General features: G+C 40.4%; 1 protein-coding gene across 1 annotated transcript in view; it reads left to right on the top strand.

The window, feature by feature from the left end:
• Window positions 1–11,626, top strand: part of tafa3b (TAFA chemokine like family member 3b) — a 279,367-nt gene extending 267,741 nt beyond the window's left edge. Inside the window, exon 5 of the mRNA XM_060930866.1 lies at window positions 11,592–11,626. Within this exon, the coding sequence (XP_060786849.1) occupies window positions 11,592–11,603 (12 nt within the window). The 3' untranslated portion in view covers window positions 11,604–11,626. The remainder of the gene's footprint in view (window positions 1–11,591) is intronic.
• The last annotated feature ends 5,310 nt before the right edge of the window (window positions 11,627–16,936 follow it).

The following is a 16,936-nucleotide window of genomic DNA, read 5'->3' as shown; positions in this document are numbered from 1 at the left end:
TCCAAACATACACACACACACCGGTAATCAAGCACCTTGTGGAATAGTAGCTATGATTGATTCAAAGCTGTCTCTATTTCTCTTCATTTTTCAATTCAATCTCTTTTTAAAGGCATAGCAGCATAGCAGCTTACCTTTCCAGTATTACCAAAGATACACTATAAATCAAGACTTCAACAAAAATTACAGTGTAATAAATATAAAACAGGCGGCACAGTGGTGTAGTGGTTAGCACTGTCGCCTCACAGCGAGAACATTCTAGGTTTGAGCCCGGTAGCCAATGAGGGCCTTTCTGTGTGGAGTTTGAATGTTCTCCCCGTGTCTGTGTGGGTTTCCTCCGGGTGCTCCGGTTTCCCCCACAGTCCAAAGACATGCAGGTTAGGCTAATTGGTGGCTCCAAATTGACCGTAGGTGTGAATGTGAGTGTGAATGGTTGTTTGTCTCTGTCAGCCCTGCGATGATCTGGTGACTTGTCCAGGGTGTACCTCACCTCTTGCCCATAGTCAGCTGGGATAGGCTCCAGCTTGCCCGCTGGATAGGTGATTAGTGATAAGTGATAATGGATAATGGATGGATGGAAATATAAAACATGGATACAAACCAATTACTCCTTTGCAGTAAAACAAACAGTAATTCAGTATGTACAATAACAATAAGCATCTTGCTTTATTATCTCAATACTGGTCGTATAGAGACAATCTAAAACAAGGACCTCTGGACACATAAACTAATACCTACACATCATATATAAATACACAGACTATTTTGAGTGTGAACTGTCAGGCTAGAATGACACATGAATTTTTCAACAGTTCTTCAAAGGAAATTCACAATTTCTCGTCCTCAGGCACCTGGGGGTTAAATCTGATTGATTTCTAAATGGATTAAGCAAGATTTTCCTTTACAATGAACCAGGCCTTATCCTCTTCAATCTTCCAGTGACTGCATAATTTTCTTGAGCTCAATTTCTTACATTTAAATTGGTGTGTTATTTTAGAGCTCCCCCTGCTTTCTTATTTCATTTTTTATCCCCATACTTTCGGATTTCTTGATCCTACCATGGATCTGTAACATACTCTTTTGGAAGCATAGGCGGGGGGGGAAGGATATTTCTTTTTCTTGCTTTGCCATTCAGACCTCCTATTTTGCAACCTACTTCCGCTCCTCCTGAGTGTGCTGAGTGCCAGAGGAATCAGCTGTGGTAAGATCTGAAAAGTGTTGGATGTGACATTAAATACAGCATGGGCTAGACTCAAAGAGGACACAGTGAAAAAGAAAAGGTGACAGGAGGAAACAAGCATGAAAACAAAAACACAACAAGCCTAGTTTGTAGTCAAGTAGTCATGAACTGGACATCAGATCAGACAGGCAGAACCAGCGTGTACTAGCACATAAAACTCAAAACCCATACAGACAGCTTCTGACCTATGGTGTTCTGCTGTGGTTGGCTAATCTGTCTGTCAGTCTGTCTGTTACAGGCTGCACAAATGGTTAATTGATTTAATCCCACAGCACTGTCAAATGCTGAATTCTGATTGGTCAGGAGGTGTTGATTAGATTTCTATAACAACACAATGCAACTCAGTAGTTCCAGTTTTTTGGCAACAAGCTACAAACTACATTGTTTTGTATTATTATGCTAGGGTTGGCATTTTTAGAAGCATTTTTGTTATATTTCTTGAAATTCTCTTTACATACTGAAAGCAGTGAATAAGTCAAATGCTCTGACAGTAAAAAGAAAAAAAATCCATCATCTGTGGCAATCATGGGGCTGTAAAAAGACCATCCAATCATTTCATTCGGTCCAACTTCCTACCTGTGTACCTGCCCGCACTTTGCCCATGCACTCATTGCAGCTGACCAGAGTCTTCCACAAAACTAGGGAGACATATTGCAGACATATTGCTAATGCTAGTGAGCTAGTTGACAGCTGTGAGTACTAACACTAGCCATGTTCATAGTTTACATTCATTATGATAACATTAAATTTTTTTCTTTCATGAGAATGAGACATGAATTCATTGGATATGACAACGCCCCCCCATGTATATATGTGTCAGTCCACCAGATTTTCATACCAGATACTCAGATGATGGATTTTGAGTTATATCTGCTGCATTAAACTACCAAGCCTTCATATGCAAGAAATACAAACCAAAGTGAAATTGGATCAAGGGAAGTTACCGTAAATCTGACATGAAATCATGTGCACATAACCTAGCATGGTCCATTTTCCAGGCACTGACTACACCCTTGTGAATCCATCAGAAGACAGTCTCGACTGGAGATTATTGGCGAATTTTCCAGATTTGTCAAGACCACAAAATGCTGCTCGGAAGGTCAAGAAAACACGTGGTGAACTATAAGCACCGCCAAGTAAATATCGCGTGAAAACTACGCTCGCATGATCGATGCATTTTCACTTCAAATCAAAATGTCATTCGCCGATTTTTATGTCAGAAGGAAGATCTATACTTGTCTCAGTTGTGGATGATGTTAAAAGTGGTAAATGTATCCCATAGGAGTGCTATTGAGGTGATTATTTGTTGATAGTTACTGGATCAGCCAGCAAAAGCGGTGCAAAATATCGTGTGCTTTTCAACGCTGTTTCTGCGCATTCTGTAAGCAGCACATCTGGTACAAAAATCCTGTGGCATAACACATTACTGAATTACTGATCATATATTATAGTTCTAGATAAATACACATTGACCAACGAGTTGGCCTAGTGGTTAGTGTGTCGGCCTCTCGATCGGGAGATCGTGAGTTCTACTCACAGTCGGGTCATACCAAAGACCATCATAAAAATGGTACCTACTGCTAGCCCCCCCCCCCCCTTCCCACTGTAACCCTAGCTATGTAATAGGTGAGAGGCTGAGGGCTACGGAAACGGAGATCGGCGCCGCCACATGGTGTGGGAAGGGAAGATAAATACACATTTCAAGTGAAAAGCTATATTTACCATGCTTTATTGTGTGTTGGAGTAACTAGTGTAACTTCTGTGCAAGCATTCTAACTGCAAAACCACTGGCACCATGTGCACTAAGGACTCCGTTGTTCTGTATTGTTATGTATTATGAACTCTATCCCAGTTTGGCAGAGACTGAACTTATAAAAACAGTGTACGTTAGCCAAAGAAGATCATATTCAAAGTGAAGCGATGGGATCAATAGGTTGAACACAGTTTCTTTAAAGCATAGCAGGTGTGACATGGACTAATGTTTTGATGACTTCATATACATGAGTAATAACAGCTGAAGCCAGCTCCATAGTCGTGAATAGATTATTAGCAAACTGCTTACTGCCTAGGGACATGTTCAAAACTATTCCACAGAAAATGCATGCAAAAACTAAATTTCTGAAGATAAACAAATTAACAAACTTCGTCAAACTCCTTTACATTAGATCTTTGTTTTGATGGACTGAAACACATCAAAATAGTATTGGCATGTCACTATCCTTGATGTGATTTCTGAAATCTGATTAGCACACCAGATGAGCAAACTGATGTTTTTAATGATGAATTGTATTTGGTATGTCACAGAACAGAGAGTGTGATGAAAGCTGGACTGTAGGCTCGATCAATCATACTGATCAATAATACTGAGGAGGCTCTTATGGGCCCATTACAGACAGGCCATTCATTATAACAGACAGCAGAGAGAAGGAGAAGGAAAGGGCCAAGGATAGAGAGAGAAAGACTGAGAACAGGAGAGGTACTGTATTTCAGTGCTCTTGTGGAGAATACATTCAAAGGAGAGCAAGAGATGGGAGGAGTGCAGTGGCTAAAATCAAATAAATCCTGAGGGACAAAGATTACACAATACAACACACTCATACTCTCTCTATATATCTCCTTCTTTCTGACTGTCTGTCCCTGAAGCTGATGGTTGGAAGGGAATGAGACACAGACAATATAACACCCAATTTACCCTTTAACCTTCTGGGCTGATCTCTTTTAAAATAAACATAAGGACATATTTATGTTTCTTCATAAGCAGAGTGAAATAATATGATATCTAGCTCCATAAAAATAGGTCAATATACTGTATATGGTCAATATAGATAGCTGTAGGCTACATAACAATAAAACAGAGAGAGTGTGAATAAGAGAAAAAAGAGAACTTTGGACATTTATTTATATGCTTTGTTTAGCTTTTCAGTAGTTTGACAATCACATCAACATAGCTCATTTAAAGGGGAACTGAAGTCATGTTTAAACTTGCTTTATTTCTTAATTAACGTGTTATTCAATTACATTTTGAGTTTTAGTAACCTTATATTGTGACTCGTACTGGCAACTAATTGCAATTAAATATTATACTTATCGGCCTATTTGGTTTTTAGCCATGTTGAATTTAGTTCGTTTGGTCCACGGCAGGTGTCGCTTATCCGCACGATCTTCACGAGACTTGTGCGAGACTTTGAAACGTGACGTGTGAGCACCGCCATTTTGAAAACTGTTTTCCAAATGAAATATTGCACAAAACCGAGTTTAAATGACGATTACTGCCTACTTTTTTCAAACTTTCCTGATTGCTATCAAAACAAACAAAACTTCCGGCTTCATTACGTCAGCATTCGAAAGAAGGTGCGCGCGTCTTTTGACAATGTTGGCAGATGTTGGTCACTTTGATTTCCGCTGTACGTTTTACTTCCGTCCTACAATGTCTCGCATAGGTCTCAACGAATCTCATTTATGGACATTGCCTTGACATATGGACTGATATATTACATAGCATATTTCAAACTCTCATAACTTGCTATAGCAGTGACAAAACAGCTATCAAAATGCATTCCTATATTTAATAAAATGAGATAAACAGAATTTTGATAATAAAAAAAATTTGCCTTCAGTTGTCCTTTTGGTGAACACAGATTTAGATGCCTCAATTCCTCAACATGTAGATACCGGTAGCTATACACAGCTACTTTTAGAGTGCCAGCAGCTCTGCTAACACTGAAGGAGACTGAGAGGGCTGAAAGAGCAGGTCTGATGGAGGTGATCATTTAAAATCAATACTAAATATGATGACATAAGTCTAATATTTATACAAGACTGACAGCCATACTGGGCGGGCTTTGGTTTGTTCTCCATTTGTAAAAATGCTGTTCCCCTAGGGGATTTGCCCACTCAGCCACAACAGTATTAGTGAGGTCGGGCAGGTCTATCTTCCAGTTCAGGTAGGTAAACCATTGGAGTTGAGGTCAGGGTTATGTGCAGGCCACTCAAGTTCTGCCACTATGACCAAGGCAAACCATGTCTTTATGTATGTCATTTCGTGCACAGAGGCATTGTCATGCTGGAAGATGACAGTTCCACCCATCCAACTGCTTTTCCATCACGGTCGCAGGGGAAGCTGGAGCCAATCCCACTTGAATTTGGGCGAAAAGCAGGGTACACCCTGGACAGGTCACCAATATATCGCATGGCTAACACAGAGACAAAAAAAAAAATCCATGTCAGACTCACATTCATACCTACGGGAAATTTAGAGTAGCCAGTTGACCTAATCCGCATGTCTTTGTACTGTGGGAGGAAACCCACGCAGGCACAAGGAGAACATGCAAACTCCACCCAAAAAAAGGCCCTCGCCAGTGAGGCGGTTTGAACCCCACACCTTCTTTCTTTGAGGCAACAGTGCTAACCACTGCACCATCCCCTTAATTCCAGTGAAAGGAAATTGCAATGCTACAGCGTACAAAGACATCCTAAGCGTACAGCGTACAAAGACATTTTTTTGGAAATGGATGGATAGCATATACATTACAAACAATGAAAGAGGCATTTCTTGATAGATTCTACTCTCGGCAGACATTTTGGAGTGATGAAAAATACATAAAAATAAAAAAAAAAACTTTGAAGGGCACTATGGTCCCATGTTGCCTTAGTAAAGGCATAACCCATATCCAAAACTACCCTTCTTATGTGTGTGTATATGTATATATAAGACCTTTTATGTTCAGTTTGGAAATTTGCCTGTGTCCTTCTTCCATCTCTAATGCTAGCCAGTAGTTAACTGCTAGTAAACAAGGTCATATTTGTCACAGGTCACTTAGCATCTAAATATTGATTTATATGGAGCCCTAGAATGGACATGAAGGAAAAAGAAAAAGATGAACCTTTGCAAGACCTCACAAAAGTTTTTCATTTCATTCAAATATTCTCTCAAGTCAGTTCAGTAAACTTGCGATGAGTGCGTCCCCTTGCGTGAAGTATTCTCTTCAGATTTCTCTTGCTTATGTGAAAACTGTATCTACTGTCGAGCACTGATTTAATGTATTTATATTTGAGGCCAATCTCAAAATAAAATTCTATGGAACATGGAAACAGGGCTGTAGTGGAGGCTAAACACATGTACACAACATTTGTGCACTTCCTACATTTCTGAAATGGCATGTACGCACTTCTATATAGAGTTTATACAACTTTAAAATTTGCTAGCATTAGAGTTTCCTATTGTTTTACCAGTTAAAGCTGTAGTACATTCAAAATTGAGCTCCCTTAGCAGCATTTAGAGGATATAAGCACTGATGTCACCATATGCAGAAGTCACTGCGGTTACACCCATTCGCTGAGAGAATGGGTCTACCACTTACTAAGTGGAGGTGTTAGCATTCAGTTCAAATCCCACAAAAACATCATCCTATAATAACTGACATATCTGTTCTGACAATTTAGGAGCATCACAAACATAATTGGAACACCTTAATGGTTTGGGGGAAATGAGGCGAAGGGAGGAGGGCTTGTGACAAATCAAAGGTGCATTTATTTTTCTCACTTTCACCTTTCAGTGATTAACCTATGCTCAGCACATGCACATGCGCATGCTCGCGCGCACACGCGCACACACACACAGCTCTGTGCTGCTCAGCTCTCTCAGTCTCTGGTTAAGGCTCCTCTCTGTCCACAGCTAATGGTCTACCACACCCCCTCTGCCATAAAAATGCTCCCCCTTTTTTCCCCATTGGAAAATGGTACTTTTGTGTTGCTTTAATTTAATATTATCTTAGGACAGCCCCAAAGGTGTTGTAAATGGCACTGCTAATCATTAGTATAAATCATTATATTATATCATTAGGGAGCAGAGTATGTGCTGTGTTGGTGGAGGATTCTGTCCAGGAGACGGTGAAACATCACTGGGGCTCCAAACAACCCAAACGGAAGGTTGACAAATTGGTGTAACTTCACTTTCCATGTGGCTTCAAAACGTCTTTGCCACTTTGAAAGTAATTTAGAGCTCAATGTGGGTTGTAAAACGAGCACTTTAACTCCTTGTGAAAATTCCCATAGCAGAGCGCCCGGAATTAACATTCTTACACCTGTATTCTTATTCTTATTCTGCTAGGTTAAGTGACATAAGGTGTGGAGTTTTGCTCTCAGGTCAAGAACATACTGAATTTCATTTTTGCTGTTAGATGGGCCCTCCTCCCAATTTTCTCTAACAACGTCTAAGGCACCTCAAGCTTTGTGCCCATACAATAATTCAAACAGAAAGAACAGTGTGGAGGCTTGTGGGACCTCATACTGCAAATAATAGGGGTTTGGGCCACTTATCCCAATTCTTAGCATCATCATGAACAAGCTTACAAATGTTTTTAAGCATTTGATTAAACCGTTTGACCAACCCATCTTTGGGTGGTAAACACTGGTACTAATTGTTTTAATCCCTAATAATTCATATAGTTCACAAAGAGTGTGTGACATGAACATAGGCTCTGGTCAGTCAGAATCTCTTTCAGGACCCTGGATGCAGGAGATAACATGGAATAGTGCCTCCACAACATGGCATGCTGATATGTTGCACAGAGGTATGAGTTCCAGGTATCACATTGTGTAGTCTACAAAAGCTAACACAAAGTTATGCCCTCATACAGACTGGTCTAATGGCCCCGACGAGGTACATACCAATTCTTTTGCAAGGGACCTTGTACCTCGTCGGGGCCATTGGTATGTACCTCGTGGGACAGGGAGCAATGGTGCTTTTGGGGTAGTTGGCAAATTCACCACCAGATTATGATGAGCTGCATGGAACAGCAGTTCTCTACAGCTCTTCAGAACCAACAACTGGGTTGTCACTTCATTAGTTTGAGTGTTCTGCATCACTTGATATAACCTTTATTATCTTTAATAATCAACAAAATATGAGTGGGAGAGCACAACATTAAGCTGGATTTTTTTTTTGAACACCAATTCATCTCACTTGATCAAAAGTATGTCTCAGGGTCTCATCACATGACTGCTCCAGAGAGAAATCCCCAAGAGGGATCCCTATGAATGGTGGCGGGGCAGAGCCCTCCCCACCCTCTGTATTACCCTGATGTGGATCTGACATAGATGGCCCCAGTACCACCATCCCAGCCAGTGCTACTCTGGATTCCACCTGTGGCTCACTGCTGTAGGACCCATCCACAAACACTGTTTCACTCATGCTTGAAACCTGGCAAATTTGTCCCTTGAATTGGTGGATGGGTGAGACAAGGACTAACTGCCACCTCAATTCTATGCTTTTCCCCCTGGAATTTAATAATGATGGGCACCAGCGGACAGTCGTGAATATTCTCATGCACACACCTCACCTTCACCAATCATGTTTTTCCCAATCCCCCACATTGAATTAGGTTTTGATGGTCTGGTTAAACCCTGAGTCCACCAAGACTTGATGTGTACTCCCTTTTATAATCGCTAACGTGTGGTATGTTCCTGCTTAATTGAAGGAAACTTGAGGCGCATCAGGAATCTGGATTGGTATTCCCACTTCCATGGAGGAACACTGATCCTGGAACAACTTCTCTTCCTGGTGTGCATGAATGGTTCTATCTGTGCAGAGAGCGAGGGGGTTAGTTGAGACCTTAGAGTGGAAGGAGAGGGGATGAGGAAAAACAGGAAGGACCCCATTTTGGGGGAACTGGTTTTGGGGAATTGGCTCCTTTTTCCATGGTGCAGGGATGGGGGAGGTTAAAGAGAAGAATGGGAAGGTCATCCAATGAGAGAGAGAGAGAGAGAGAGAGAGACTGGATGGTGTCACTGGATTGACTCCGCTGTCCACTCTGGCAGCCGAGCAGCAAACTGCTCCAGTACCATTTGATCAATGACATCAGCAGTGGCGTGCTCCTCAGCCATCAGCCACCTTTTACAAGTGTTTCTGAACTGTTGGGCAAAGGCAAACAGGGGTCTGAACTCGCTGAATGTCAGTGAGGGGAAGAACTGATGGTGTTGTTCTTGGGTGTGGCCAATCTGTTGCAAAATAGTCCAGGTACTCCAGCAGATTGGCAACTGAGAGCTGTTGAGCTGCAAGCTGGCCTTCCCCTGAGAGTGGTGGCAGTAAGCAGACCACCCACTGCATGTTGGACCAACTGCATGCTTCCGCAGCATGCTCAAAGAACTCAATAAAATGTTTGGGGTCATCGTACATTTTGGCTAGCATGATGTGGAGTAGATTTGCAGTGGCCAGTAGGGCTTCACCTGGCTGTAACAGGCTCCAAAGCACCTGCTAGTCCTCTGCCTGGGCCTCGAGAAGAGCCTGAAAATGCTGCTCCTGCTCCATGAACAGGGCGACAAGGGCCTAATGTTGGGTTTGGTGGATGTAGATGAGTATCTGGATGACCTTGGCAAGGGGTGAAGAGCTTCTTCCTAAAATCCTGCATATCAGCACCAGTGTAATACCTTAATTGTTGTGGGTAAAAGAGGAGATGAGAGGCAGGGTTGTGATAACTCCAATGTGCATTTAGTTTTCTCACTTTTGCTTTTCAGCAATTTAACTATGCTCAGCACATATATGCACACACAAACAGACACATGCCTGTAATCAGATATGCGTGCAAATCGTCATGTGTTACTTGCTGGTTCAACCTACCTCTTCTCCGTCCACAGCTGATGCTCGACCACACCCCCTTCAGCCATAAGAATGCTCCCCAAATTGCCCCCCCCCCCCCCCCCCCCCACTGGAAAAATGGTACTTTTGTGCTGCTTTAATTTGATCTTATCAAATTCAGCCATCACATACTGAAGTCAAGAGATATTTTAATGTATTTATTTAGCTTTTGCCATAGTGAAATATATATGTACTGTACATACATTATGGCTGGGAAACCACTACAGCTTGTGCCAATTATAGTGGTCCCATTGGACCTAATCTGCATGTCTTATAAAATATCATAAACTAAAACATGATCCTGTGTATTTGACATTTGCTAAAAAATATATATCTTTTGGATGTGTTTGAGGCATTGCTTACACAGTGGAGTAGAAAAGCACTCTGCCTTCTTATTAACAATATACTCAAATATCACAGACCTCACACCCAGCACCCTGCTAGAGATAGTGTGTGAGCACTGGGCATCATGCCATTGCACCCTCTTCTTATGTCTGCCACCTTTTCTCATGCCAGCAGCCTGGGCAAAATGCCATATTCTAAGTGAATGAATCTGCTGTGTGCCAACTGCATCAGATGCTATCATGACAGAGGGGTGGCCACAAGCAGCACGAATGCTGCTACCACAGGGATCATAAGTGTTCAGAGAGAACCAGGGCGGGCACTAGCAGGCTTCAGCTTCCTGCTTACTCGTAACCTCCTGGTATTAGCTCTTTTAGTCATTGATATTTAATAATGTGCTGCTTGAGTTCTGAATGTAGGTTTTTGTTGGCCTTAGGCATTTTTCAAGCCAATAAAAAGCCATTAGGTAATTATTTTAACAAATCCTGTCAACTTAGTTTCACAGTTAGCTGCTTATTATTATCTGTAGAATGTGGTTTGTCGGTGGCATTGCGGTACAGCAATTAGTGTTGCTGTCTCACGATTCCAGAGTCCCCAGTTTGAGCCTGAGCTCAGGTTACGATTTTATGCTGTTTGAGTTTTGCATATTCCTCATGTACATAATGGGTTTCCTCCAGGTTTTTTTTTCCCCACTTTAATTACCTAAAACCATACCAGTAGGTGGACTGGCTCCTCTAAAGTGCTTCTAGTTAAGAATGGATATGTGTGATGCATCTCATCCAGGGTGTATTTCTACCTCTTCCACAGTGTTCCTGGGACAGGCTCTGGATCCACCATGACCCTGACCAGTATAGAGCACTTAGTGAGGATGAGTGAATGTGTTTTTTCTTTCAGTTAAGAGATTACTGAATGCTTTTCTTCTATATTTTCCTGGCTGGTTTGAGCATACAATGGACAGTACAGCTTTTTTTTAATTTAATTTAATTTTATTTATTTTATTTATTTATTTTTTGTAACCAGAGCTGGTAACCACCCTGTTTCCTGAAAAACTCAAACATCATGGTTTTAGTAAAATATTCAACTTTGTTTTGCACCTTTTTTACACCATGGGTTTAACCTGCTGGTAAGACCACTGCTATTCATTAGACAATCCAAACAAGTTTTGATCAACAGTCTAATTAATGAATGCAGTATTTGTCAACCCCCTACATCTATGTGACAAACAGACAATTTGAAACCATGAGACTGAGGCTAGAAATGTTAAATTAATGTATGTGTTGATGGATGATTGTACTGTATGTAATTGAATAGAGTGGAAGCTCAGGGTTGACTAAAATGAGTAGCTCCTATGTGAATCATTTATTTCTTTTCCAGGTAACTCGGTAGTGGCATGCTCCAATCAGAGGAAATGGAAATAGACGAATAGGAAACTGAAGGACTTGCAGAAACAATGTCACCAATGCTAAAATAATACAGGAACCAAAGCAGCAAGGTCTCCTGTTCCACTTCATTCATACCAACAAGGACCATCACACTACTCAGCTCTCCTCCATCCTCCATACTTGTAATCTGCTGTCCTGAGCGAAATCTCGTCAGCACAAATACAGGGATGAAAGACTGTCTGCTCACTGGAATTGGCCATTCATCTGGATTATATCTTATGGTAGAATGCTAATCGCTGAGACAACACACTGCTAATGTCAGAACTGTTTTATTTGTTCGGTTTCTTCTTCCCCCAGCTGCTTAGATGTTCTCTTGTATTATGGTTTTCTTTCTTTTGTCTGTTGATGCTTTCTGTAACCTCCTCACATTTTGAACCTGCAATGAAAAGTGACATTTTTGCTTTCCCTTCCAAAACGTTGTTTCTTTCTCAGCATCTTAACTTCAAAAACTAGAGCTGCATTTCTGGACTTACTGACCATCTGTAGATGATTTTGTTCCTTTTCTAATAAAGAAATAAGAAGTAAAATTTTTGACGCAAAAGACAAATACAACAGTAGATGTTATGGTAGAATTCTGTAAAAGTGTAATATATTACAAGTATCAGATTCTTAGTACCAGAAGAAATGGAGAAAAAAAAATCCTCTAACAGTTTTAATATTGATGTTTTTAACCAGCCTGGTAACTGCTATTGAGTACATGTGTCAGTATTATCTAAAATAAATAAAGCTATTTCAAAGGAAATGAAAGGATCTAAGTGTCTGTGTTCAAAAATTAATCATGTATGATTGAAACTTGTTTAGTGTTGTCTGTCTGCATTTCCAGACTGTGGATTAAGCTAAAAATAATATTGTTCAAAAAAGTGGAGTGGCAAACGACTTAAACAAACAAATCTGAGCTGTTTTATTTATGATTTATTGGCCCAACAGTAGACTTGAAAGAAACCTGTGTGAGACTTGGAAAAAAACTGTGGATATAATGGATGTCTGTGCATGATCTGCGGACACTTTGAGGTAAGCAAACGCAAGAAATTCAGATTTAAAACATGCTAAATTGGCCCCAAGTTGATAACTGGATGAGGAGCAAGCCTCCCAGACTTCTACAATTTAATAATAATAATAATAATAATAATTTAGGATGGTTTGGGGCTTGCTCGCTGCTGCCAGGTTGGTTGTTGAGTAGCCTGACTGTTTTTTTTTTTTCTTGCGTGTGGTATCATTGTTGACGCGAGGTTGTTTTTTGAACATGCCAATGCGGACATGATTTCCCCTGATGAGTTATGACTTCAGACGCGATGCGTGTGTGGAGGTGTGGAGTCCGCGTGATATGTGCGTAAGATAGGCTTCTCATGTGTTTGGAGATCCGCGCTCTGAGACAAGCGCAAGCGCCCCCCCCAGGGAAAAAAAGGGACCCCCCGAAAATATCGGCATAGTTCGAACACTGAGTGTAGGCACTGGGTGTAAACAACAAATAGTTTACAATGTCTGGATAGCAAACAGATGGCAGAATTGGTGTCCGGTCCTCCTTATGTTTCCATTCTCCCTTGCTGCAAGTCTTATCATATGGGTCAAACCCATCAATCACAGTGAGTTTCTCCACATACCGTGTCCTTTCTGCAGCTGGTAATGTACTCACATAACCCGAATTATCATCCATCGTGTCACTTTACTCTCGCTCGTACTTTGTTTTATATTGTGAGTGCATGTACTTGGTCTTCCAATATGGCGCCTAACAAAATCTCGCGGCGCGGTGACGTCATGTGAAAGGGGTCTATTAGATGGGACCTACACAAGGCTTCTAAGAGCAGCACTTAATATCGATTGGCAGTCCCACACAACAAACCAGGTGTTATATGGCAATCTTCCTACTGTTACCACCATTATACGGAAAAGAAGACTGCAATTCTGTGGACATTGCTAACATAGTAAGGATGAGGTGGTTAGCCAAATGTTGCTATGGGAACCAACACATGAAAAGCGACCAAGAGGGAATCCTGCAAAAACGTTTATTGACCAACTGGTTGAAGACTCTGAAATAATGAAGAATGACCTGCTGAAAGCAATGTAGGAGAGGAGACTTTGGAGACAAGTAGTCCATGATGTTCGTCTGAGGACGCTTTGATGATGATGACGGTAAGAACATATATTTTTTATTTTACAAGAATTATTATTATTGCATTTTTCAAAAATTGTTACTGTCATTTCACCAGTTTGTTTACATTCTAAGCAGAAATTATTTTGTTGGACATTTTGTATAAAGTTTTTATTTATCGAATTTGCAAAAAATAACAATAAAAATGCTCTGTTTCTCAAAATCTAGTGAATGTGGATAGAATAAAACAGTTATTCCACTCAATCTCATCATACATGGCTTATAGTCAATTTGGTGCTACGCGCCTCGTCAGCTATCAGCTCATGTACGACTTGATTTCGTGGAATAACTTAAATATTCCCACTATTTGGTGTCACCCAGAAGAGGATGTGTTCCCTTGAGTCTGGGTCCTCTCAAGGTTTCTTCTCATGTCATCTCAGGGAGATTTTCCTTGCCACTGTCACCTCTAACTTGCTCATTAGGGATCTAAATATAAATCTACATCCAGATTTCTATATCCAGAAGCTGTGTTGTGACAATGTCCATTGTTCAAAGTGCTGTACAAATAAAACTGAATTGAAATGATACAAGATACATGGATAATACTATTCTTATTAGACTTATCAGTGAGTGCTTTGAGCTTGTGAAGAATCCTTAGATCAGTGATTACCAATCCTATTCTGGGAAGATCTACCTTCTACAGAATTGGATTCTTGTCCTGATCCGCCACATCTGCTCCAGATAATCAGTCTACTTGATTAGCCAGCTACTTGATTGCTACTTGATTGATCAGCTCCGTTGGATTTGAACTAAAAACTGAAAGAAGTTATTTAGGAACAGGATGGCCAATGCCTTAAAGTGGTTACAGTCAGCACATTAAGAGATTATAGAAAATTGCACTGGATACAAAATTCAGTTGCACAGCAACCCAAAGAGAGAGTGGAATTAAATGGGTTTAGGATGTGAGTATGAGTCAGAGTTCTATACAGTACATCCTTTGATTAGAGCTACACTAGCGTCTTGCTACAAAGGCAGATTTAAGACAACAATTACACTCACCGGCCACTTTAATAGGAACTTTTTATTGATTCTAAGATTCCTGTTCTTGGCTGGCAGGACTGGAACCCAATGTGCTCTTCTACTGTTGCATGCTGAGATACTTTTCTGCTCACCACGGTTGTAAAGAGTGATTATATGAGTTGCTGTATCCTTCCTGGCAACTCGAACCAATCTGGCCAATTTCCTCTGACCTCTCTTAACAACAAAGCATTTCCACCCACAGAACTGTCATTCACGCGACGGTTTTGTTTTTCGCACCATTCTGTGTAAACTCTAGAGACTGTTGTGTGTGAAAACCCCAGGAGATCAGCAGTTTCTGAAATACTCAAACCAGTCCATCTGGCTCAAACCAACACCCATGCCACAGTGAAAGTCACACTTTGAGATCACAATTGTCCCATTCTGATGTTTGAAGTGAACATTAACTGAAGCTCTTGATTTGTATCTGTATGATTTTATGCATTGTGCTGCTGTCAAGAGGTTGGCTGATTAGACAACTGTATAAAACAGCAGGTGGAAGGGTGTTCCTAATAAAGTGTCCAGTGAGTATATAGTTTCCATGTGTATGCACATGTTCACTGCATGTGGTGTTTTCTTTTTCTTATCCAAACTTGGAATGACTCTGAGGTCAGGGTGCAGTCAGTGATGTTGCAGCACTCCTGGAACAGTTGAGTTTAAGGGTCTTGCTCAAATGCCCAACAGTAACAGCTTGGCAGGATTTGAAATCTCAACCTTTTAATCAATAGCCTATAGAGGCTATCTTAATCATGGAGACACCATTATGCTTGCACAGCTCTTTGTAACTAGAGAAGAATAGAGAAGATTGGAGTTCTCCATTTCCTCCATTCCACATGTTCACTTGTGGGTGATTCTATTATTCTGATATTACTGATATTACATTTTCACATGTGGATATAAACTAAAGGTACAATACATATGAAACATCCATACAGCACTTAGTATATAGTATTTTTGCCCACAAGTTCTGCACTTCACTTTGAAATATAATCATTATTTTTAAAAAAAAGGGTACGCTTGCATTAATTTGTGAAGCCATTTTACATCTCATGCTTGAAACATCCTTTTCCATGACTTACCCACAACAGGTTATAAAAATAATGTACATTTTAGTCAGCAACATTCACTCCACCCTGTTACCTGTGCACATGCATCCTTTTGAAATATTTTTATTATTCACATAAAAGTTGCATCATTCAAATTTCCTGAAGATCATAGGAGGATGAAAAGTAAGTTCTCTCTTTCTTTTTTCTTTATTTTCAATAATATTGGACTAACTGGCAAGGTCACTTGGAAAGTACAGTCCTAGATTGGTTGAAAGTATAAATAAATAAAGCAAGCATTAACTCATTAGATTAAAAAATAAATAATAATAATAATAATAATGTCCTCAATGTCTTCATGTCATTAGCATGGATGCTAGTTTGCCACATTTTGTGTATTTATTAATTCTAAATGTTAGCTTTGTTTCTTTTAACCCTGTTACTTATTTATGAGCAAATATCAATAAACTAATCTGGTTAAAACAAAGATTGTTGCCTGAGCTGGATTCACACATTTGTTGTGTGGTTAAATCTATGAACGTGTACAAATGGCATTCGCCTTTGCCTTTATTATTAAATAGAAACACTACAAAATCGCATTAACCATCATCATACACCCATGTGCACATACAACATAATCAATACAGCCAGTGGCAAATCAAAGAAAAACCTTGCTATGATGCACTCCACTTTTCAGATTGGTGCACTAGAATGTACATAGGTTCAATCAAATCAGCAACTGCTTTTACTAACGACAAATTACATTACAGGCATTTTAGCAGACACTCTTATCCAGAGCAATATTCAACATACCCAGAGCAGTCTGAGGAGCAGTTGGGGATTAGATGCCTTGCTCGAGGGCACTTTCAGCCATTCCTACTTGTTCAGGGAATCAAACCAGCAACCTTTTGGTCCCAAAGCTGCTTCTCTAACCATTAGGCCATGGCTTCCCCATGTGCATGTGTGCATGGTATTAAAAGAGCTGCAATATAAAAGTTTAGTCTTTGTACTCTTGATCTGTCTTTACCCTTGCTCCTTGGTCTGTCAGTTCAGTTTCAGACGCTACAC

The sequence above is a fragment of the Neoarius graeffei genome, chromosome 10 (assembly GCF_027579695.1).
Source record: "Neoarius graeffei isolate fNeoGra1 chromosome 10, fNeoGra1.pri, whole genome shotgun sequence".
NCBI classification, from domain to species: domain Eukaryota; kingdom Metazoa; phylum Chordata; class Actinopteri; order Siluriformes; family Ariidae; genus Neoarius; species Neoarius graeffei.
The sequence above is the reverse complement of the archived record's forward strand: the minus strand, read 5'-3'. Positions and strand labels throughout refer to the sequence as shown.